This window comes from Panthera pardus, unplaced genomic scaffold, assembly GCF_024362965.1.
Source record: "Panthera pardus isolate Hobbes unplaced genomic scaffold, ASM2436296v1 HiC_scaffold_1, whole genome shotgun sequence".
Lineage (NCBI taxonomy): Eukaryota > Metazoa > Chordata > Mammalia > Carnivora > Felidae > Panthera > Panthera pardus.
In genome coordinates, this window is record NW_026526654.1 from 71,149,629 (window position 1) to 71,175,739 (window position 26,111).

General features: G+C 36.6%; 2 protein-coding genes across 4 annotated transcripts in view; one reads left to right on the forward strand and one right to left on the reverse strand.

Annotated features, from left to right (window-relative positions):
• Positions 1-7,955, forward strand: part of SERPINE3 (serpin family E member 3) — a 44,808-nt gene extending 36,853 nt beyond the window's left edge. For both annotated transcript variants that reach the window (XM_019447632.2, XM_019447630.2), the window contains exons 8-9: positions 150-233; positions 2,670-7,955. In XM_019447632.2, coding sequence (XP_019303177.1) covers positions 150-233; positions 2,670-2,713 — 128 coding nt within the window. In that variant the 3' untranslated portion in view covers positions 2,714-7,955. The remainder of the gene's footprint in view (positions 1-149; positions 234-2,669) is intronic.
• Positions 1,055-26,111, reverse strand: part of INTS6 (integrator complex subunit 6) — a 90,757-nt gene continuing 65,700 nt past the window's right edge. For both annotated transcript variants that reach the window (XM_053899841.1, XM_053899843.1), the window contains 11 exons: positions 22,397-22,549; positions 22,110-22,242; positions 20,889-20,983; positions 18,638-18,748; positions 17,423-17,638; positions 13,396-13,522; positions 12,188-12,330; positions 11,753-11,984; positions 7,333-7,704; positions 6,213-6,306; positions 1,055-4,328 (listed from right to left, as the gene is read on the reverse strand). In XM_053899841.1, the coding sequence (XP_053755816.1) occupies positions 4,235-4,328; positions 6,213-6,306; positions 7,333-7,704; positions 11,753-11,984; positions 12,188-12,330; positions 13,396-13,522; positions 17,423-17,638; positions 18,638-18,748; positions 20,889-20,983; positions 22,110-22,242; positions 22,397-22,549 (1,770 nt within the window). In that variant the 3' untranslated portion in view covers positions 1,055-4,234. The remainder of the gene's footprint in view (positions 4,329-6,212; positions 6,307-7,332; positions 7,705-11,752; positions 11,985-12,187; positions 12,331-13,395; positions 13,523-17,422; positions 17,639-18,637; positions 18,749-20,888; positions 20,984-22,109; positions 22,243-22,396; positions 22,550-26,111) is intronic.

The following is a 26,111-nucleotide window of genomic DNA, read 5'->3' on the forward strand; positions in this document are numbered from 1 at the left end:
TACCCCATCATGACACTACACAAATACATTAGGACGTTCCGATTTCTTCAGAAATCAAGGGATATAACTGACTTCGGCTCCAATTTTAATAGTGACTTCCCTCAAATGAATAAAAAATGCAATAGTCTCCTATTCTTTCCCTCCTGCAGCTCTGTTGTTACTGAAAAGGTCTCGGATTCCTTTTTTTAAAGCAGATCGGCCATTCTTCTTTTTCCTGAGAGAACCCAACACAGGTATGACAGGATTTCTTGACACCATTCAGATATATTAAATATTTATCAGCATCTCTCTAGCAACAAGCGCCCGTTTGTCCACTGCAGCCTAAGACAAGCATTCCTTCTAGCTAGTTTCTACGGTGCTTCAGAAGCTTCCCAGTTTCTTGTCGCGTATCCTGAGAAAGGGGAACATTTCTTAACTACAAAGGAAACTAATACCCTCCGTGTGGTTTTTGGCTTTTTGGCTCATTTGTTTGTTGATGTGGATTTTTAAAAATTCAGGTTTCTACTGCTGGGGAAGATTCAGAAAGATCATGAAAGTAATGTAAGTGATTCATCTTGACTCCCACCACCCCCCCCCCACCCCCCGCCCCCCATTGTTGCCTCACTTTCTCATCACTGTAGGACAAAAGATAGCTCCTTCAGGGCACTAGTGTGTCCAAGGAGTCTTTTGACTCAGCAACCCCAGTATTCTAGTGAATGCACCTAGATTTCTACAGTTTTTCTGTTGGTCTTTCTCAAGCTGGCCGAAATTACACAAAAATCAAGTGTTTGCCCAAGTACTTCTTAGTTCCACTATACAACTTCATCTTAAGCCAGAAATGGTATGGACCAGGCAAAGCCTCAGCACATCAGAGGGACAAGCGGAGCTCCTCTCATTTCAGCGATGAAAAAGGATTCTAAGTATTCCTCTCCGTGTTTCCCCCTCCCCCCTCCCCATTATTTATCAGCCTAGGAAGGAAAAGAGATTCTCAGTAAAGAGTTGTTGGCAAGTCGAAACAATGTGTTAAAAAGAAATAGGATGGAACAAGACTAACAAAATCAAGCAAAAGTGGATCTACTTTAACTAAACATCAGGCATTATTTTTATTTATGGAGAGAAAAAAAAGTCAAAAGTTAGAATAATGAAAATTACGCATAAGTTTTACACAAATTGTTAAGGAAATACTGTCAACATCATTTTATCTGAGAATCATTTGCATACTGCTGTAACTTGTGCTGGAAATCAAAGGAACACTTTTGTGACAAAAAGGATGAAGATAATCATTCACTAGGAAATAATCTATTGGGGGATTCTTTGGGGAGAAAAAGTCCATCAACAGAATATATCCTCCTAGGATTTCACCATGATCATTGCATCCCCATGTTTATTAGATGAAATTGTCACTTATCATCACTCAGAACAGGCAACAGAGAGCCCTCTCTTAGAAAGGATACATGTCCAAAAAATGAAAGATGAAAAAAGTGACAGGCTCTACTCCCTCAAGAAACAGAGACAGGACTAAATGCAAATAGGAAGGTCATTGTCAAAAGCTGATAGCCAATACAAGTTGATGACAGTTAAAGAGACCGAGATCCCTTTTGGAATTCAGCTGCGTAACAATGACGTAAAACCTCTGCACTAGTGAAGGACACGCCACTGTTTCGATGACAGGAGTTTTCAGAACTGCCTCAGTAAACACATGAACATAAAAGGCTAATCCAAAACCAGTTCCGTAATCCGCCGCACATCTGAATATAGTCTTTGTGAATTTATTTACCTCTTTCTGGGAGGTACTCGCCCACACCACACACGGCACAGTGACTACTCTCCTGGGGAGAGGGGTGTCGAAGAGATAGCAATCAGTCTCAGCCTTCAGTACACCAAATTGACACATCTTACCGATAAGGGCAAATAATGAATCCATTGACAAATGGGACACATATGGGAACGTTAAGAAAAACGATCATCTCAAGATTAAACTGTTAGAGAGTATCATTTGTCCAGCCTAAAGTCACCCAGTGACCTAGAGGGCCAAAAAAGACAGGATATTCCCCTTAAATTCAACCCCCCGTTGCTTACAAGAATTCTATAGTATTTCACTAATTTAACTAATATGCCCAGTTTCTTAAAATGTAAAAAACCTTCGAGATGGGATATTAAGCTTGAGTTTTGATTAGCTTCAAACCTTAGGACTAGGTTTTGGATGAGGCTATCGAGTATGGTGACAGAGAGATTAAGGACAGAAAGAGGAGACTGAACAAACTGCTCTTCCCAGATTCATCCCCAGAATGTAATCAAGGTGAAGGGTTTAAAGATGATCACCTCAGGAGCAATCTATAAAATGGAAATAAGAACTTCCTGATAAGGAAAGCTGCTAAACATCAGAATAGACTGAATCCCCTTCCTAAATATTCTTGTTAAGTATGAACTTTTATTCGAATGACTTGTAATCCCTTCTATTAATCTCAGAATCTAAATATACATCATTTAAGACAATTAAATCCAGACAATATATTCTGGATTTTGTGTAGCTCCTGAATTTAGCAGTGACTGCAGGTAATTACCTTGACAATTCCATCTATTAAATGATATCCTGCTTTAAAGGTATTTTGTAGAGGTAAAAAAGGTTTAAAGAGTTGCATATGAAAATACTATGTAACGTTACATTAAATGCTTCTTTTTCTTGACAGGATTTGTCTTCAGTATTGGGAGCGTTTCAAATCCCCTAGACTAAATTAAGAGATCTCAAGCATGTTCTCCACTGTCAACTATGCTTTTCTTCATAAAAAGTTACACTTGCATTCTGCTATACCCCTGAAATTTTAAAAATGTTCCGCGAAAGTGTAAAAAGATAAGGGTATGTGATTTTCAAATATTATGAAACTAAAATTCCATCAATTTTACTATGATTTTATAAATTTATTTTGCCCTCTGTTAATCTAAATGTATTTTAACCTTCTCTTCTATTGGTTACCCCAAAAGCACTACAAGGCACAGCAGTGATCTATGAAAGGTGAGTGAGGAGTCTGGTCACAGGGTCAACGTCCTCAGTGAAGACATCTGAGGTCGTGTTGGACTGAGAGTGGACAATGAATAGTGTTGGGTTTTCCTTCTGGGTATTTCAGGGGGAATACAAAATGAGCAAAGTCATCTTAAATGTTTCCTTTCCATTTAGCTTCTACACAAAATGAAGAGTTTAAGTGTAAGAACAGCAGAGGAAAACAGAGAGATCCCCTTTGAACTCCCAATTTGTTGTGGGCCTTCTGTAAGCATGGCATCGAGCTGCTAAAGGCTGGCCATTTCAGACTATGTGGTGTGCCCCAAACTGACACCTCCCTCACTGGCAGCTCCAACTTAGTGCCACCCACAACCCTAGCGAGAACGGAAAAAGATGTGGAAGGGGAGTAAGGAAACCACTAATGCCGAAGCTGTCTGCGTTTTAAACAGCTTTTAAAGTGTCTGCCTATTTGCCACAGATGCCGTCTTTTCTACTATCTAGGCAGAAATGGGAGCATGTTGGTGTAGCCAACAAAACCTAAGAACATAGAGTAAAAAGACAATGCAGATTATGTAACAGATAATTACAGTTAGCTTTAACAAATATGAGCTTCAAGTGGTGTATTTGTCCAATGCTTAAAAAGCAAGGCCTTTAAAATTCCATTATCCTTAAGATGGTTTTAAATGATTACTTTAAATGTGATTATTTCCTAAACCACACAAGAGTAAAATAGAGCATTTATTGATGGAATAACAAAAGTGCTTTTCTTAAATATTCTTCAAAATACATTTGTACAACTTACAATAATATATCCAAAATAACTGTATATACAAAACATTACCTAGTTTTAATGTATGTGCTTTTTTCCCCAAAAATTACAAAGTAACTTTTTATTATTTTTTTTTTTTGGCAAAGTTCAACCTTAACAGAGGTGACAATTTTAAAGGTTGGTTTAAGAAAATAGAACCTGAGGGAAATTGACACGCAAGAGTCAATGACAAGCAAGAGATTTGGAGGAATATTTTTAGTTTGTTAAATAAAAATGTGTTTTAGAGTGATATTTTTCACATTACAAAAATAAACCAAAATGAAGAAAAGGTCACTGTAAAATGATGGAAAAAGGATCTGTAGACTTGCTCTTAGTATTTCAAATAGCCAACAATGCATGTCAAAAAATGAATTCAAGATCACAACAGTCTTGTATTTACTTTGTATTTGGAGAAGATAGTGAAATAAGTGGCCACATTCTGTTTTCTTTTAATTGCTATTAATATGGTTGATCTGATTGGCTCGTCGATGAATTTCATCCAAGAAGTTCTCCAGTTGTTCTATTAGCATTCGCTTTTTAAACCTGTATAAAAAAATAAGTGATAGCACTCTCAATTTCTTTTTAATGGATATAGATCAGTATAATGCTTTTTTTAAAGACAGAAACTGCCTTGGGAAGATTTTTCAAAGTAAAATGAAAATGAAAAACAACAACTTTATGATATATAAAATCCACTGGAAGATAATAAGTAAATTATTTTATCAGTGCAGAATTGCAGTTTGTTCCTAAAACAAATAATCCAGGCCCAGGTACAATGGAAGTCAGATATTTGTTCCACAACCAAAAAGAAAAAAAACCCTAACATTTACAAGGGTTACAAATATTCCAACAAAATTTGGACTCCTAAAGCAATGATTCCAATAGCTTCTTATGCCCTTTAATTTTTTTTTTAATGTTTGTTTATTTTTGAGAGAGAGAGAGAGAGAGAGAGAGAGCGAGAACAAGCTGGGGAGGGGCAGAGAGAGAGGGAGAGACACAGAATCCGAAGCAGGTTCCAGGCTCTGTCAGCACAGAGCCCGACGCAGGGCTCAAACTCACGAACCGCGAGATCAAGACCTGAGCCGAAGTCGGACGCTTAACTGACTGAGCCACCCAAGTGCCCCTACTTCCTATGCTCTTTAAAAGTTGTATGTTGAAAGAATGTGAACAAAGTATGAATATAATCCCCACAAAAGGGAAGAAGAAATGACAGTTGGATAGTAACGTTTAAAAACCCTGGTGTTCTACTATTACAGTTTGAAAGCTAACAAATCAAGGATAATTAGACATCTGCAGTATAGGATAATATAGCAAACATTGAAAGTTCAAGTGGCAATTTAAAATTTTCTTCACTAATATAGTAGACTAAAAATGCATTCGTCTACGTAAGTTATTAATACTGCTGATGCTTTTTAGAATATCCAAAAACACTGTCCAATCTATATCCACTTCCTCTCTACTTGTAAATTAATATGAATAGCCACCATAATATTACACAACTCTCTAAAAGGTGTTAGAAGTAGAGAGTGCAGGCCACCAGGAATATAGCTAAATCCATGATGAAGTTTCAGCTGACAGAATGTTACATAAAGAATAGATTAAATACTCAAAATGAGTAACATGAAAAGTTACTGCCTTATTTTGAACCCTCAAAGTGGTGTATGCTCTAGCTACTCCAAAAAAAACCCAAACAAACAAACAAAAAGTAACTGCTCTATCTAAAAATGCCTTTATGAGTAGCATGGAAGAAACTGGGGGACTTTTAAAGGCTGTGTATATTTGAAAGGTCAGAGGAGATAACCCTAAGTTTTCTCACAATACTAAAGAAGTCTTCAAAGAAAAAGTCTTGTGTACTCACTACTCATACAACCATGCTTTCCAGTTAACTGCACTTCATAGTTACCATTTATAATCTTGATCCACATTCCTTGTACTAAAGTACATAATCCTGGGCTACTGAAGCAATCAGAATAAGGCCCATTTGTCCAACTCTGCTCCCCTTAATTACATGTTTTCCCACATACAAATGAACAGCATTCAAATATTGTCTTCCAAGGTTATTTCTAATCACTGATTAATATCAACTGTAGTCCAAATATACAAAGGAGAAAAGCTGAAGGCTATAAAATATAAAGACCCCAAAAAGGCACAGAGTAGGATCAATGAGAATTATGCAAGTATCTATAATCTACAGGGAGAAAAGGTCCATAATTGGTGAAGAATTTGTGTGTGGCTATTTTTTAAGTGAATTTCTTTCAATAAACTAAAACAGAGGAGGAGGAGGAGGAGGACACACATGGCTGTGTCACATGCATGCATAACACCACAAGTACAGATACTGTTACAACAGTTACAACTGTTACAACACTGACTGTAAACTGGGGACTCATTTCATAATCATTTCATAATGTACAACAGATTATTTACCTTGATGCTTCTTTAATGACATTTTGCAAAAATATTAGTCTTGTTTGTAAACTGCCTTGCACATGCTTCAGTAAAGTGAAGATTCTTTCATATTCTTAAAAGAAGAGAAGCAAAGAAAAAAATTAGTGGCTTTTCTATGCACTCTTATTCAATATTTTTCTACTGCAGTTTACGGTATCAAGATATGCTAAACCAAACCAAAATATTCTACCACTCATTAATACACATATTTCATCATATATCAATCAAGATAAAATAACTTGGTAAACACAGAAGTTTTGGTAAAAGTTCCCATTAAGATATCAAACATAAAGCTTAGAAAGTACGTGACTAGCTTTTGGTACTGGCCACTGAAAAAGCAGCAGCAAGTAGCCTTTATAAAATTGCATACTTATAATTTAAATTCTCAACTACAGTTAACAAGATGGGGAGGGGCATATGGAGACAGAAAAAATGGTTAAGAGTGCTAGTTCAGTTTCAAGTTTTCACCTAAAATTCTGCCAAGGACTATAAACTCCTAAATGGCAAGGGATGTCTTACCCACTTTTGAACCACCCATGGGTGTTCCATTAAAGCACATGGTCCGTCAATCTGTCAACATCTTTGAATGGATGTCATAATACTGAAATTTTATGCCAAAGTTCTTTTATATTCATTTCATAGATTGCTTTTATAACTTTAGGGTTTTGGCCTAAACACATCCCTGCTCACCATCATAGTTTAACCCTTAAACACAGTGGTAGACACTATGTCAGGAACTCTACAGAGATGAAACTATTTAATATTCGCTACACTTTTGGGGGTCTGCTGCTACATTAAATTCCAGTTGCTGTTTAGAATACTCAAGACTACGGGTTCCTGTCATAGTAGGAACTATGTGTAATTTGTCTGTGTGTTCTTCAAGCTCTGCTCTCAGTCCCTCCTGCTTACCATATCTACACCATACTACTTTGGATATAACAGACATTTAGTGTTTGTAGGCTGAATAAAGATCAAATCTTACATAGCTCAAATGCTGTTCAAAACTGATCTAGAATCAGGTATATGCTTCTAATTTTTTTTTTTTTTTTTTGAGCCCACACAGATATCAAATATGGGGTTTGCCTCTAATTATACATACTTCTTCCTGGCTTTCGGATCTCTTTCATTATTTGTGCTTTTAGTTCAGTGTTGACCTCTTCATGGCTTCTGCAATGCATCAATTTCTTTCCTTTGTTGAGTGAAGATGCTGGTATATTCTCTTCAGGACATTGTTCTTTATCTCTTGGCTCCTCGTGATTTTCTAAATATCCACCAACAGTGAGGTCATTAGTTCCTAAATGGTCATGACCAAGCGCCTCTGTATGATTGGTTGGTCGTTCCAGTAAACTGGCTGGAGAAGAAGTTGAAAATTCAGTATCCATGGCATTTGGTGTAATATCTGATGAAAGTTGGTCTGCAATATGATTTTCAACCACATCATCTATTGTCGAATCATTAGTGGCTTCCGAAACTAAAAACAAAGATAAGAAGAAAAAATTGACATGAGCCAACTTCAAAGCACACAGTAAGAAAAAAGCAACAAATAATATTACAGCAAATCACAACTAATCTCCTTGATGGATGCAAATTAACAAATAATATGATACGGTTCTTAAGATTTGCCAAAGAGATGGTGGGTTTCAATGTGAAACATTTACAGTATTTACAAAATCTGAAAAATTTTTGCCCTTAGGAAAAAAAATAAAAGCCAATTTCACACAACTTTTAGTTCTCTGCTTTATTCTACGGCAATTTTATTGAACAAGCAGATTTCGAATGCTTTAGGGGAACATATATGACCAAGATTATCAGGGTTACCCTTTCCTTAGAGAGTCCTAACTCATTCCAACTTACCTCTGCCTTATACAGTCTACTATCATTTAGAGGCAAAAGTAAACACAGGGAGTCCAAAGTGTTCAATATTCTGCTGGGAACCCACTGTCAGACAGGTCACTTTACAGTACACTCTTTCTTATAACCACTCATCCAGTCTTTAGTTGAGCAATGCAGAACAGTGCCCACAGCCTGGTGCCCACTGCAGTTCATCAGATTACTGGACTTAAAAAAGCTTGCAAACATTTGCCCCCCACAGAAAGCAGCTGAACTGTAAGTTCCCTGACTGCTCACCAAACCTCCAGGACACCCGCTGAAGTCATCTCTACTTCCCTCATTTATCGTCCAAAGGTAAACTCATGCCCACCAAAAGCCCTCAAACTTCTGACTCCCTCCTAAATCCCCATCCATGATTTGCAAATTTTCCTAAATATTCTCTGTAACGACTCCCGCTTTAACTGAAACGCAGCTCTCTGACAAAGAAACTGCTCTTCTTTTCAGACTTGGAGTTAGAGACTGCTTTCTCTCAAACACTCTCCATGGACTTAAAATAAGGAGGTACAGTCACCGATTCCTTCACCTTCCAGGGCCACTTCAAGTTACTTTCTCCCTGCACTCGTATAACACTCTTGCTCTGATAAATGGGAGGGAGGAAGTAGAGGCCACTACACTCATCCTCTCTCTCCTATCACTGTCTTTACTGATCTCTAAGGCACACCTCTCTGGTCATACCTGGCTCACAGTCTTCCTCCCACCCTGATGTCCCTTGGGCATTATCCTAGATCATTACTACTCAAAATGTGGTCTAATACAAGCAGTGTTAGCACCATCAGAAAGCTGGCTAGACATGTTCACCTTGAGCCCTGCCCTAAACAATGAATTCAGAATCTGCAGTTTAACTAGATCCCCTGGTGATGCAATGACACATTAAAGTTTAAGAATTACTGTTGCATGGGACTTCAGTGTCTAAGCAGATCACCTGCCAAGAACATGGCCTCAATTCTTTAATGTCTCACCTTGTTTGGCTGTCAAATCAAACACAAATTCACGGGCAGAGGAGCATAACCCTTATCTTTGCAGGACTCCTGCTGTCGGCTCTGTAACTCAGCCAGACTCTTACTTCAGCATCTCCTCCACTTTCTCCCTCCCAGTGAGCAGATCCTACCTTCTAGATTCCTCTTTCTTGTCTATCCAACTTATATCCCATATGCATTACTTTTTACCAATGTCCTAAATTCTCTCATTCTGTTGTCCTCCCTGCCAGGCAAAACCCCAAATCTGCCGACTCTATCTGCTTGCTCTAGATGTGCATTTGGAATGATGAGCACTAGTGGAGAAACAGGACCCAGCAATCTTATTACAACATTTCCTCCCTCTCCCACAAAAGATCATTCTAACCTTCTCCGCTCTCTTAACATCTCAGACTTTCCCAACCCCTGCCTCCCACTCAGGAGCATACATCACCTCTCACTTCACAGAGGAAAGGAAAGCAGAGCTGTGAAACAGGAACTTCCTCTACCTGCCACTGTTCAACTTGTGCCCATACCCTTTCTGCTTCACTGGAAGTAGCATTCTTTCTTCTGGGCTCTGGACCACTCCTGTCTGCCTTCCCAGTGATTTTGTGGGAGCAAAACTGCTCTTGCTAAGGGAGCCAAAGACCAATAGAACTTTTCTAATCCCTTTGACTGACCTGTTTAAGAAGCATTTGAAACCACCAACCACTCGATTCTCTTTCCCTTTAGCTCTCACCACACCAAATTCTTCTCATCTCCTATTTCTTGGACTCTTCTTTCTCAATCTTTCCTGAAACTCATTTCTCTCCTTAACTTTAGCACTTTCAAAGTTCTGTTCTAGGCTTTTTCTTCTCATTGTTTTCTTTGATGTGATTTAATTCACTTTAATTGGGGCTAAGACTGCCTCCTGCACCTCCCTCTTTATCCCAGTCTCTTCTTTAGTTCTAAACTAAAATATCCATCTTCTACCTTAGGATCTCCATGTGGCTAACTTAATAGGCACCTCTAAAATCACTCATCATCTGCTCTTCTACTCCACCCCGTTACCCTCACCTACCAAGCATCTCTCAACTCTCTTGCCCTGACTCCAACATCCAGCCAGTCGTCATCAAGTCTTTACTGATGTGTCCAAGTATTTCTCAAATACATGTTCTTCTCACAACTCCACTAGCAGGTCATTAGCTCTTCCTTGGGTTCCTTAACTGCTTTCTGTGCATCTAATAATTATTTAATGGCATCAAAGATCTTATCAGTGTTCACAATCTCTAATTACTTTATATATTTTCTGTCTGTGGAGGGAAGTTTGATTTTGTTTGATTCAGGGTTCAAATCAGGCCTGCACACTGTCATTGGTTTATAGGTCGTTTAACTATCTTTTAATCTATAAAATCCTTCTGTACTTCTCTTTTTTTCTATGTATTTTTTCTGGAGATACACATATCCCATATTCTTTGTCTTACAGTGTCCCACCATCTGGATTATGCTAATTGTCTCCCTATTTTGTCATTTAATATGTTTTCCTATCCTTGTATTTCCTATAAATTGGTAGTTAGATCTAGAGGCTTGATCAGGTTAAGGTTCGATTTCTTTCTTTTTTGTTTTTTGGCAAGAGTATTTCAGAAGTGATATTGTATAAACCCTTCAGGAGTTATATAATATTTGGTTCTCTCCAGTTATAAGCCACAAATGATCACTACCTATAATTAATGATTCCATTAATTTACTAAGAGTTCCCCTACATCCATTCTTGTTCTTCCCTAACAGTACTCTGCCCAGGACAGTCAGCCTGGTCTTTATAAAATGCTAACCAGATGAGGTCACTAGCTTCTCAAACCTTTCAAAGATCCTCATTGTCCTTAAAGTCTGGAATCTTTACAATGGCCTCCAAGGCGCTCCATGATCTGGCCTCAACCTATCTTTCACCTCTCATCTTACCTCACCCCCAACACCTTTGCTATACTAGAGTTCTTTCAGCCCCTTAACTGCTTCTCTTTACTGTATACGTTTGCACAGACTCTTCTTATACTACTACTATACACACAGTATGCAGCAGACTGCTTAGCAAGACTACTGAATGCACAGCTTTAGTGAAACAACTCCCATTCATCCTTCCAATGTTGGCTTAAACGTAACTTCCTCAATAAAGTGCCTTGACCGCACAGACTAAAATCCTCTTGCCACATGCTTCCAAAACATACTTGACTTCCCTTGTGAACATTCACCACACTTCTAATGAAATGTTCAATGACTGTCTTTCCTCATTCTAAATGGGGACAGAGATCACTATTGTCTCGTTCACTGCGATACCTCAATGCCTAGCACTGTTTACCATAGCATATGTATTTAATAATTAGTTGTTGAAGTTACCTGTAATTGAAAACCACCTTTCTATGGGTATTGAGAACATCCCTATAACTGTTATTTTGAAATACTTAAGGCTTATAAATGATATTTAGATCATGACAGCTATAATAAAGCATAATAAATACATGAAATGTCCAAATGTTCACTAAAAGGACTACAAAATGATTACACGCTAATTTAGAATAAACAATTATCTTCTCTAGACACTCTTAGACTTTATCAATTTTTTCTATACTTTATTACAAAAATCTCTTCCCCACACAAAAAACAAATAGCAGCAAATAATGTTTATTTTTAAAAAACTCTTACTTTTATGAAGAGGAAGGGGTTTAATAAGATCTGGCTGTGCTTGAGTCATAGGTACAGGTGGTCCTTTTCCTCCAATATGATTGTTCACAACTGGATTCTGTTGTCTGCCTCTCAGCAGTGGAGACATACAGCGACGTCTTTTAGGGATCCCTTGCATATTTGGTTCTCCAGGTCGTTTATGTTTATTTTGAGGTCCAGCCACAAATTCATCTGCTTCATCTATCATCATACCCTATAACAAAAGAGAATATAATTTCCCTAGATTTACATATAGTTTTTAAATGGCACAACTAATTCCAGTTCCCATTAAAGCAACTAGATTATAACTATGTTAACATTTATTAGTCTACCAACAAAACAGCCTCAGCTTACTTTAGTGAAATTAGAACTGTTAAATCCACAAATAAATTATACTATGGAACGTTTCAAGCTTACCTTTTTATCTAGCTTAAATGGGTTGCCAAATGTATGCAACCTTCGAGGCTGATCAGGATCAAGTTCTCTTAGTGGAGAAGGTACTTGCTTGAGGTATTCCTGGTAATTCCCCATTTGTGCTATAGGAACACTGTGCACTTGATCTTTTCAAACAGAACAGAGCAATAACAAAAGTTAACCTCACTGAAATGATACTCTGTTTAATTATCAAATAATACCTTCTTATATTTGAATGCTATCTGGGGTTATCCTAGGCAGTCTTCCCTTCCCATATATGCAAAATTGGTTTGTCGTCATAAATATTGTGACATAAATGAAGTCTTTGAGATTTTTAAAGTAAAATTTAAAATAACTGATTTTACCTTCTAAATAAAACAAAAATATTGCAGTTAATTTGAGTGTATAGAATAAGCAAATATGTGTTAACATTACCATGAAAAGGAATGTCTCTTCTATTATATTCCAAATAAGCAGAATTTAACTATAGCAGAATTTATAGAAAAGACATATCACATATAGATAACCCTTTTTATATAAAGCTATGGTGGGAGGGGTCCCCAGATGGCTTAGTTGGTTAAGCGTCCGACTCTTGATTTCGGCGCAGGTCATGATCTCACAGTCGTGAGATGGAGCCCCGTGTCGGACTCCGCGCTGAATGTGGAGCTTGCTTGGGATTCTCTCCCCACCCACTCCCCTCCCCAAAGTACGCTCGCGCTCTCTCGGTCTCAAAATAAATAAATAAACATTTAAACAAATACGTAAATAAAGGTATAGCTGGAATGCTTACGTCAGAGATGGCAAAGAGTTAAATTCTCATCTGACTTGATCTGTGGTCAGTGCCATGGGTATAACTGAAGGAACAGGACATGTATTCACCATCCAAGTTAAACCACCAGATGCTAGTATTGTGTATCACAAGAAAATGATTGTGCATGTGTGGACCTGTGTGTGTGAATGCATGAACAAAGCCAAAAAAGATACTAAGCTGCTAACAAAGGGTGTCGCCTCTGGGGAATAAAATTTGGGGGAAACAGTGATGGTAGAAAGAAATTCTGAGAGTGAGTGACGACTCACTTTTTACATCATTTGTTTGAATTTACAAAGAAAATGAGATACTACAATGCTTTAAAAGCTACACTACTATACTATGTTTTTTCAGTATAAAGAAATTCACAAAAGAAACACCATTATTGAAACTATGATCCAACCTTCATCCTGTCCTTTAAGAAATCTGCGGGTGCTCTTCAAAAGATTAGATCTCATTCTTGTTAAGTGATCCAAAAGATTCCGCCTTGGTATGTCATACGCGTTCCTAAATGTCTGTGGCTTCAAATCCTATTGAAAAACATTCAAAGGCAAATTTATTTTCAAATATAGAATTAAGAGAGACTAAAATCTCTAGCCTGCAGTAAAGGTTTGGAAATAAGATATACAAGTCTAATTAGCTTTAAAAATAGAATAAAGAATTATGATGCAATCTTAATATACTGTTTTGGGAACCAGAGGATAAAAATTGGTAGTGAACTTACCAAATAACTCAAATTCACATCTCTTCAAGATTTTATTATATATTCTGCCTAAGGAAAGTAAGTATCTTATAAAACAAATTTCTAAATTTTAAAGACTTTGAAAATTTAAAGAAAAAGAGCTTTGATTTACATACCATAAAATCACCCATTTTAGGTATACAGTTTGATGAGTGTCAGTAAATTTACAGTTGTGAAACCATCACCACAATCTGGTTTAACAATACTTCCATCATCCCACAAAAGTTCTTTGTGCCCATTGTAGTCCATCCCTTTTCCTATCCCCAGGCAACCACCGATCTGCTTTCTGTCTCCCTACATTCCATTTTATAAACAGAATTTTGCTATATCAAATCTTTTGTATCTAGCTTTTTTTCACTAAGGATGATATTTTGAGATTCATTCACATTGTTCATGTATCACTAGTCTGTTCTTTTATACTCCAGACTAGTATTCCATTCTATGGATAGAGCATATCTTTATCCACTTTCCATCTGATGAACAGTTTTCTTTACAGTTTTTGGCTATTATGAATAATGCTACTATGAACATTTGCATACAAAGCCTTTATATGGACCTACATCTTCATTGCTCTCATGTAGATACCTACAAGAAGAACTGCTAATTATATAACAAGTATAGCCAGTGTAGTGGATGGGAAGTGGGATCTCATTGTAGTTTTATTTTACATTTCCCTAATGACCATTAAAGTACAGCATCTTTTTACGTGCATGTTCAATCTGTATATCTTATTTGGTGGAGTAACTGCTCAGATATTTTGCCAATTTTTAATTAGATATTTGTCTTTTTATATTGAGTTGTAGGAGTTCTTCATGTATTTTGATACATATTCTTTATTCTGTACATACTTTTCTCCCAGGCTGTAGTTTGCCTGTTCATTTTACTAAGTTTCTTTTATAGACAAAAGTTTAAATTGTTTTTTTGATTTTTTTATTATTATTATTTTTTGTAAATAAAGTTTTATTGGAACCCAGTCACACCCATTCATTTACATATGGTCTATGGCTGATTTTTTTTAATATGAAATTTATTGTCAAACTGGTTTCCATACAACACCCAGTGCTCATCCCAACAGGTGCCATCCTCAATGCCCATCACCCACTTTCCCCTCCCTTCCACCCCCCATCAACCCTCAGTTTATTCTCAGTTTTTAAGAGTCTCTTATGGTTTGCCTTCCTCCCTAATTTTTTTTTCCCTTCTCCTCCCCCATGGTATCCTGTTAAGTTTCTCAGGATCCACATAAGAGTGAAAACATATGGTATCTGTCTTTCTCTGTATGACTTATTTCACTTAGCATCACACTCTCCAGTTCCATCCACGTTGCTACCTAGGGCCGTATTTCATTCTTTCTCACTGCCAAGTAGTATTCCACTGTATATATCAACCACAGTTTCTTTATCCATTCATCAGTTGATGGACATTTAGGCTCTTTCCATAATTTGGCTATTGTTGAAAGTGCTGCTATAAACACTGGGGTACAAGTGCCCCTATGCATCAGCACTCCTGTATCCCTTGGGTAAATTCCTAGCAGTGCTATTGCTGGATCATAGGGTAGATCTATTTTTAATTTTTTGAGGAACCTCCACACTGTTTTCCAGAGTAGCTGCACCAGTTTGCATTCCTACCAACAGTGCAAGAAGGTTCCCATTTCTCCACATCCTCTCCAGCATCTAGTCTCCTGATTTGTTCATTTCAGCCACTCTGACTGGCGTGAGGTGATATCTCAAGTGTAAAAGTTTAAATTTTAATGAAGTTCAATTTATGAAGTTTTTTATGTATGTACCTTTTGTGTTATATTTTAGAAATCATCAATGACCCCTGAACCCAATGTCATGAAGACTTTCTCCTGTTTTCTTCCAGAAGTTTATAGTTTTAGTTTTTACATTTAAGACCATGAGCACTGGTAATGTAAGGGTCAAGTTTATTATTTTGAATATGGGTATCCAATTGATCCAGCACTATTTCTTTTTTTTTGTTCATTTTGTTTTTACTTTATTTTATTCAGACTCATGTTAGTTAACATATAGTGCAGTATTGGTCTGACGAGAATTCAGTGATTCATCACTTACATGTAACACCAAGTGCTCGTCTCAACAAGTGCGCTCCTTAACGCCCATCACTCATTTAGTGCGTCCACCCACCCACCTCCCCTCCAGCAACCCTCAGTTTATTCTCTGTATTTAAGAGTCTCTTGTGGTTTGCCCTCTTGTTTTTATCTTATTTGCCTTCCCTCCCCCTCTGTTCATCTGTTTTGCTTCTTAAATTCCACATGAGCCCAGCACTATGTCTGAAGAGATTGTCTTCTTACCCACTGAATTATTCTGGCACCTCTGTTAGAAATGAACGGACTAGGGGCGCCTGGGTGGCTCAGTCGGTTAAGCGGCCGACTTCGGCTCAGGTCATGATCTCACGGTCCGTGAGTTCGAGCCCCGCGTCGGGCTCTGTGCTGACAGCTCAGAGCCTGGAGCCTGTTTCGGATTCTGTGTCTCCCTCTCTCTGACCCTCCCCCGTTCATGCTCTGTCTCTCTCTGTCTCAAAAAAAAAATAAAAACGTTAAAAAAAAAAAAAAAAAGAAATGAACGGACTATACGTGTGAGGGCCTACTTCTAGACTCTCTTCTGTCCTACTGCTCTATATGTTTATCCTTATGTCAACAACAGAACATGTTGATGATCATTACAACTTTACAGTAAGCTTCAAAATAGATAGTGTAAGTCTTCTAACTTTATTATTTTTTTCCAAAATTTTTTACCTATTCTAGGACTTTTAACTTTCCATATACATTTTAGATTGGCATGTCTGTTTCTACAAAAAAAGGCTACTGAGATGAAGAATTTTTTTTTAAAGTAGGCCCCACGCCCAGCATGGAGCCCAGTGTGGGGCTTCAACTCATGACCTTGAGATCAAGACCTGAGCGGAGATCAAGAGTTGGGCACTTCACTGACTACTGAGCCACCCAGGCATCCCTGGGATGAGGATGTTTATAATAATGAATATCCATAAAGTATTTTAAAATCATGCTATGCACCCAAGGTCATCAGTTTAAGTACCATACTACAGTGAACTCTCCCACTAGCTATGTAACTTTAGGCAATCTTTAAGCCTCTGTATTCTTTCCTTCTTTTTTTTAAGTAATCTTTACATCCAACATGGGGCTCAAACTCATGACCAAGACAAGAGTCAAATGCTCTACTGTCTGAGCCAGCTAGATGCCCCATCTGTTTTCTCATCTATAAAATAAATGGGGACACCTGGGTGGCTCAGTCAGTTGAGCATCCAGCTCTTAATTTCAACTCAGGTCACGATCCTAAGGTGGTGGGATTGAGCCCTGCATCCAACTCTGTGCTGAGTATGAAGCCTACTTAAGATGTGTCTCTCTGTCTCTCTGTCTCTCTCTCTCTGCCTCTCTCCCCTGTTCTCCCTAAAATTAAAAAAAAAAAAAAAATTAAAGAATTTAACAAATAAGTGAATGGGTTGGCTTACTGATCTATTCATCAATTTGGCATGTATAATTTTTTAATTCTAAAATTCACTCATTCAATGATAGTATTAATGATCATTAGTCTACAGAGGTATAGAAGTATTCCTAAAGTTTGGACAAACTAAATATCAGCTAATAGAAAATGTGATTTATTCAACAATACAACAGAATATATCCAGAGCAGTATTAAATTCATAGAACTATTACCTTATTGAGCAAAGCAACCTGGAACCCAGTGTATTCTTTCATATTAAGGTCTAGCAGTCTGTGAGGAACATCCTCTGAAATTCCCTGGAGCAACTGTTGAAAATCTTTCCTATAAGCCATTGATAAACCATGTGATCGGCTTCGGACTTTAATTCCAGTTTCCTGTACTACTTTTTTGCCTACAGATCCGATGACTCGATCAGATTCTATTTTGGCCTAAAGTAAAAATAAATAAGAGTTGGTCTCGACATAATCTAAATTAATAAATTAAACACTAATAGCTTTGGTCTTCTATAAATTAAATACATATTTATATTTTAAAAGTATGTAAGAAGTTAAAACCTCAAGTAGCACAGTTTATGTCAAGTTCTTGGTAAACTAAATATAGCTTAAATAATAATGTCTTACAGTTTTTAAATCACTATAATAACCTTCCGGAGCAGGGCAAACAAAAACAATTTCAATTTTATTTTATTTACTAATAGCCACTACACTTAAATCATGAAATGTTTAAGTCATCCTAAATGAAAATATGTATTTCTAAATCAGAGGTGATATAAAATTAGGGGAAAAAATCTCATCAATATTTACTTAAAGACACTATTATTAGCACATAATTAAATCTTCACAGGTATAACAAAAAGTGATGTAGTTTTTCACTGACAACAAGTAGCAATATTTTGACTCTTTCCAACCTACATCTCAATTAGCAGTTAAAGTAGTGATGGCAAAAGTACCGGAAAAATAATGTATTCTCTACAGTAGTAGTATCTTGGCAGTCTAACTGCATACTGCTTGACTACCAAAGAATCTATTACTGTGATATGCCCCAAATGACAAAATCAGCGTTTTCAACAAATATTTCAAAAGAAAGTCCCATTTTGAAAGAAAAAAACTACAGGTTTTAAAACATAAAGCAAAAGAAACTGATTTTTAAGAAAAGCAACTTTCTAACATACATTTCTCAAAAGAAAACATAACGAATGTTCACAGAACTTCTAGGACACTAATGAGGCCACTTTCATAAACTAGGATTATTTGAAATTAACATTCCAAAACAGCAAACCACGTACTTGAGACTGAATTATGTTAATATATATGTGGTTTTAAAACATATAATGTATTCATATAACGTAATTCCATCAGAACCAGGAGAACTAACATTTGCATTGAAAACCATTCAAAATACTTAATGGTTCTATTTCTTAACATTACCTGTTGACTCAACTTTTTGAGGTATGAAATGACACTGTAACTAAGTCCATATTCCATACTGTCTGCTATTAGGTTAGGTGCTCCCATCATTCTAACAGCTTTCTTCAAAGGCTATAGGAAAAAAGAAAATATCACTCAATCCTAAACTTGTCAAAAACTTATGGCTACATGTATTGTCAGTTTTGAAGATTTCCCAAGAAAGACTTTCTTCTTTTCTTCAATAAGAGAGTAACATGATCATATTTGTATTTCAGTGAAATGTTTGCCTTAAAAAGGACTAGAGGCTATATTTTACCAACAGCCGGGCAAGAAAGGGTAAAGTCCTGGACTCCTTAGTATCCTTGGAGATACTAAGTTTGGAAGAAATGGGGAAGATACAGATCACAGAGGTAAATTTGATAGAAATTAAGTAGTAAGTGAAAAGAAGTCAAGAAAAATGGAAGATTTCTACTTTGGGTAACTGAGTGGGTTGTGGCTCAACCATTCACTAGCTTTGTGACCCTGGACCAAGTTATATCACCTCTCTGTGTCTGAAGTTTTCTTTTGTATAACAATAATAGTATCTACTTCATAGGGTTGCCATGGGATTAAATGAACTATACATGTAAAGCACATATAAAAGCATCTGGTACACAGGAGGCATTCAGTAAGTGCTAATCATTACTACTGTTACTATTAGCTGAACTGAAAAATCAAAACAAGCTCAGAGGGAAAAATAAGAAGGAAAAGCCAGTTTAATATTTGCTATGTATAGTGTAATACTTTTCAATTGTAAGGAGAGCCCAGTTGAAACCACTTGTGCAACGAAAAAAATCACCAGTATATTTGAGTGGGAAACAGTCAAAAAAGGATGACAGCCATTCACTGACACCAGACAGTGTATATGCACTGGTGTCAAACTGGAATCAAATCCAGCTCTGACATCTCAAATCCATGTAGCTTTGCCTGAATTCCCCAGGTTGCTAGGAAAACAGAAGTAAGTCAACAGACATAACAGTTCATATTCAGTGCGTCTTTCTTTTCACTCTCTTACATGGCAGGCGCCATGTGCTAGACACACAACTCATCTCTTACAACTCTAAAATATGATTTTCAAAGCTCAAGACACTAATGCTCTTAGTAGAGACCATTTAGAAGGATTATAGTCAAATGCTATACTATTCCTCCATTTTTAAAAGTAAAAGTAATGTTTAAAAGTGCTTTTAGCATTGGTCTTTTTAGTAAGAGGTTACTTTTTCAAAAAGTAAATAATATATTTAATAATATATACACTACGGTCTTACCTACTGTGATACACTAGGTTGTTAAGTATAGGTGGCCACTGAACAACATCGGGGTTAGGAGTGCCAACCCCTGCACAATAAAAAATCTGCAGGTGACTTTGACTCCCCAAAAAGTTAACTAATAGCCTGCTATTGACCAGAAGCCTTACTAATAACATAATCAATTCACACAAATTTTCTGTGCAATATGTATTATAGACTGTATTCTTACAGTAACACTGAGGTTTATCTTGATTTTTTTTTTTATATTTTCAGGCTATACGATTCATCTGAGAGTTTTTCAAATTGCCACATGTCTAAAAAATTTTTTCCATTATATTTATTGAAAATAATCCACATACAAGTGGACCTATCCTCTTCAAACCTGTGTTGTTCAAGGGTCAACTGTAGTCACAATCTCGTGGTTCTAAAAATAGGAGTCTATAAGAATATATACTTATCTACCTAAAAACATGTTTTTAGAGATTTAGGGAATAATGCAACAAAACTATTCTGTACCCTTAAGGAATAATAATTATAAAACTGCAATCTAACAAGGCAGTACAACAATTGGAGCTATTCTAAAAGCCAGGCTGCCTGGGAGTAAATTCCAGTCTTCCACACAAGTAGCCTTGGACAAATTACTTAATCTTTTAATACCTTAGTTTCCTCATCTATGAAAGAGGAATGATGATCTCTACCTTGAAGGATTACCATATAAACTAAATGAGGTAAAATACTTAGCATAATATCAGGCCTAAGGTAAGCATTATATACATGTTCTCATCGTCATTATCATTGCCATCATCATTATTCCACAAATCACTGAAACCTTTCTTTCCCATTACATCTTTATCGGTCATTTGTACACTCAATTTTCATGACATTTATATATTCTATACATTCTATAACAGCAGTAAATACAAGTAAACTATAAGCATAATGTAAAATTTTGTAACAAGTTCTATTTTTAACGATCACATTCTTACCCCAAGATAGTAGGGAGGCATTGTCTTCAAATAACTTTCAAATGACTGTCTCCACTTCAATGTTGGTTTTGCTTTATGTACTTTAAACAAGTCATCTATAAATGAATGTGAACAAACTATCATCATTTTTTTCAGACATGAAAATCAAGTCAAGCACGTTTCATTTTTAAACACTGCTTTCTTATTTGTAAGAGAGTAACATATCAGACATCAATTTTTAACAAAATTAATAGTGGCAAAATTTTGGTTCTGCCATTGAGCAGTAATACCATTTTAAAAACAAAAAGATGCTAATCATGATCTAATATTTCATGAAATAAAGGTAGAATCAGATAATACACAAGAAAATCTGTACACTATCTAGACCTCAACATAAAACAGATTTGAGGACAGAAACAAAGTGTACACAATGTTTTCAATAAAATATACCTACTAATATTTTGACTATAAATTTTCTTTTGACGATAATATTTAAATCTGAAGTGGTTCCATGCATAGAAGTCTTCTCCAACAGTACTGCTCAAAAATTATAGCCAGAGGGTCCCCAGAAACTAACTTTAGGCTTTTATTATATCATTGGAACACATTCATTCATTTAAAAAATATGTGCCTGGATGGCTCAGTCGGTTGAGCGTCCGACTCTTAATTTTGGCTCAGGTCATGATCCCAAGGTCCTGGGATCAAGTCCCATGTCAGGTTCTGTGCTGAGTATGGAGCCTACTTAAGATTCTCTTCCTTTCTCTCTGTCCCCCTCTGTCACTCTCCCCCACTCACATGCACACTCTCTCTCTCTAAAAAAAATAGACAAGTATGTGCCAAATGAAAATTATAGATACATTCTTAGAAAGAAAATACATTCAGATCTATAAATATATGCTTCTACAAAAATCCTTATTTACCAAATACAAAGCCTCTATTACCAATTCTCACTATGTAAGAAAGCTAACTTGTAGAAAACTTGGAATACTTAAAAATTTAAAACACAGTATCTTCAATAGTTTGTAGAATCAAAGGTGTTTTGACACTGACTTTTAATTTACCACAAACATACACAGGTTGCTATAAAACAACCTTAGATAGGTTCGATATTTCAGAGTATTAACAACAGTTCCGTTAATTTCCACAAAACATGAGAACTTACAAAGACATGTTCCCAATCTTTGTTTTTAGGAAAATCAGTATGTATGCTGAGCCACTGAGAATGGGACACGAGTGACTTACCTAGAAGGGGCAAGAGGACGGGGTAATTGTAAGGCATCACAAATAAGTTGACACAGTTCAGTGCTGTACTGGCTTTCAAGTAACCAAAGGGATGACCGAGCTCGCTGTATTTTGCACTATTGCTCACATATACCTGTTAAAAGGGAGTGGTTGAAACTTCACATTTAATAACCTTTACAGAATGTAATTGAAACCATTGATTCAATTTAACTTTAACTTAAAAAAAAAAAAAACAAAAAACACACATCCAACTTCAATTTTTAGGTCACTGTAGTTGCTCAGCTCACCTGCCAACATGTTTGAGGAGATTTCCTTTCCAGGATAAACTGAGTCAGTGGCGAAGGTTCCAACTCATATTTGTCAAAAGGCAATTTGTCAATAACCATCGGTTCACAGTCTGTACAGGAAAACTTCACTACAGGATGAGATGTACGAGGTGGCTAGAGAGGAAAGTCTTATTATTACTATTTACACAAAATACCAGAACAAACTCATTTTCCATATCCCTCGCTATCAAAATTTACTCAAGTCCTCAATTTTGCTGGTTAGTTTAATTTACTACTGACTACACTATTAAAGCTGAAAGAAAATACTTTAAAATGTAATGCTTAAATTTTACATAATACTCACAAAAAAAAAGACAAACCATTTATATATAGCATAAAAATCTTTTTAGGTGGTAAAATCAAATTTGTCAGAAGTGCAAAATTTTGGAATGAGTGAGTACTCATAAATTGTCACATCTAGGAAACAACTGAAGTACAGAAACCTTAGTAAGTTCTCAATTATAGCAATTTAATTTCTTGTATGGAGTGGTAGCTTCCAAACTGATAACAGACCTTGTGGTCAGTAAAAATTGCTGAATATATATTAGGACATATACACATTTACTTATAAATTATCTGTAAATTAACGTATAAGTATGTAATAAGATATATACCAAAATAATATTAAAATTAGGAGAAAAATATACATTAAAAGAAGTTCTAATGTTTTCCTTCCCTATTCCAGTAGACCATTTGGTTACCTCTGTGGTATATACACACTACTTTGGAGAACCTGATCTAAAAGTACAAAAAACCAAAATACCTTAAAGGAAAAAAAAGACATGTTAGAATCCCTGCCCGCCAAATAGTCTCCTTCCTAAAAATCTCACCAATTGAAGGAAATGTAAGCTCTGAAGAAATAACCTGAAATTTCACAGTATGAAAGACTCTTATTACTCCATTACTACCTACACCCTGGTGGGTCCCAATCCACCGTGTTGGGACTGGATCTCTCTCACCTCTCTTATGTTCCAACTGCCTACTAGACAAAAGTCCCTCAAATACATTATTATGCAATTCGTTACTTCTCCCCTAAGCTACAAAACCTGTTCTAAAAACCTAGGGGTTGGTTATCCTTAACATCTCTTTATCCTCCATATTTAACTATCACAAAGGCCTAGATAAAATCCCGCAAATTCTAAACCACCAGGCAGAACACATCAACTTGGCAGGTGCTCAGTATTTAGTTACTGCCCTCTGTCAGTACTAAATTCTCACTCTCTAGAAATTTATCTTTGATTTCTTAGTATTCTAATTTATGCCATCATCATTTCTCAGACCAGACTAGTACAACTACTTATTTTTCATGGCCCTAATTAGCTCCCTCCAATCAATCCCATAGCCACAAAATATAAATATGACCATGTCATTTCCCTATCTGCAATTATTTGGTAAAAGTAGCAAGCTAATCACCTAAAAATAGGACCCAGACTCTTTTCTCTAAACATCAGATACAAAGAGCCTTGATGATCCGGTCCCCATCTGCCTTCAACCACCGCACACCGTGTACATCCCACGCTCCAGCCATGCCAAACTACTTGCAAGTTACGCAAGTAGATCATCTTCTCATACTCCTGCTTTCATGTCATCCCTGGCAGCTTTATTATTTTCTTCCTTGCATATTGGCAAACAAAGTCTTGAAGTCTGAACTGGCAAGTAAAATGTCTCAGAGATTTTCTCCCTGACACCCTTTCTTGCCCTACACCCCCAGGACATACCAGGCATTTAGGCATCACCTCCTCTCGGCTCTGCTCCATCCCTCTTGCACAGTTAGCACACTGTAGTGTACTGTGTTTACAGTTACAAGTCTGACCTTCCTATGGAATGGCAAGATGCCATCGTTTTAGAAGGTAAAGCACCATCGTTTTACTCATACTGTGCTCCTGTATCTTGCATGTAACTGACACATATCTTACTGAATCAGTCCATGAAAGTCACTTATCTTTTTGGATTAAAATATTGAGATCCAAGAGCAACAATGTGTGTTGGTGAGAGAGGGTGTCTTCCAGAACGTGACAAAGAAAAGTTTGCATTTGTTACTTCATTTAATCCCCAAAACAATCCCATGAGATAGGAGCTATTATCTCCATTTAACAGACAGGAAATTGAGGCTTAGAGAAGATAACAGACCAAATTCACAGCTAATAACTCGTGGAACCGTGATTTCAATTCAGAACCAGGGGCGGCTGGGTGGCTCGGTCAGTTAAGTGACAGACCCTTGATTTTGGCTCTGGTTGTGATCTCACCGTTTGTGAGTTCCAGTCCTACTCTGGGCTGCAGTGACAGTGCAGAGTCTGCCTGGGATTCTCTCCCTCTCTCTCAAAATAAATAAATAAACATTAAAAAACATCTACTTAGAGGCACCTGGGTAGCTCAGTCAGACTCTTGGTTTCTGCTCATGTCATGCATGATCTCACAGTTTGTGGGTTTGAGCCTCGAATTAGCCTCTGTGCTGACAATGCGGAGCCTGCTTGGGACTCTCTCCCTCTCTCTCCTTCTCTTTCTGCCCTCTCCTGCCCCCACTGCCTCTCTCTCAAAATAAATAAATGAACCTAAAAAAAAAGTAGGTATCTTTCAAAACATAAAAATAAAAAAATGAAAAAATCTATTTAAACAAAACAAAAAATAAAAACTCAGAACCAGTTGCTAATAACTCACATTTAATTTCAGTATCATTGCATCTTATTTGAATACTATTATTAATAAAAATTTCATTTCCCCACTAATATATCCTTCAGTACTAAATCTTGCCAGTGCTTTCCAATATTGTCTCTTTATGATTCTCTCTTCCATCATCTTAATTCAAACTCTCAACATCTCTTACGTGAATCATAGCAATAGCCCTCTAGATAACCTGCTTTCTTTCCAACTCATCTCCTAATATTGCTGCATGTGACAACCACCAGATTAAATTTCCTACAGCATCACTCTGTTAAAAACATCTTCACTTATTCTGTGAACCCCAATGAGAAAAGCTCAAATTCCTTAACCATGCATTTAAAGTCGTGAGTACTTTGGTTTATTTAATAGTATTCTCAATTTCCCACATACATGGTATGACCCACCTATACTCTGCTATTTCTCATTCCTCTAAATACACCTTGTTCTTTTTTACTTCCATACTTTTTCTCATATTGTTTCCTCCCCAACTGAAATCCTACCCACACTTAAAAATCCTCTAACAATTTGCAATAGGCCATTAGAGCAGTATTAACAGATTATGCTTGTGACACTGGTTTTGGATTTCCTTCTATTAGGACTTAACAAGTACTACACATATACACAATAGAATGAATAACCAACAAGGCAATATTTGACACAAACACAATATCTGTTCTATGAAAGTTGAATGGACACCCAAAGGGAAAGTAAAATGACAAAAGAAATTAAGAGTTTATCTATAAAGGCCAGATTTTAAAACTATGATGATTCAATCAGAACAAGGAAAGGAATAAAGAAGATACTTCACTAAAATTTATAAAGCCCTAATTTCATGTATTACTTCATTAAATCCCTACTAAATAAAGGAAATCTCACTTTATAGACCTGTATAGAGTAAAAGTAAAAAGTACCCTGAAGAATTGATATAGGTTTAAAGTATAAAGGTTTCAACTTGTGCACTCTTGGTGGGAATGCAAACTGGTACAGCCACTGTAGAAAACAGTACGGAGGTTCC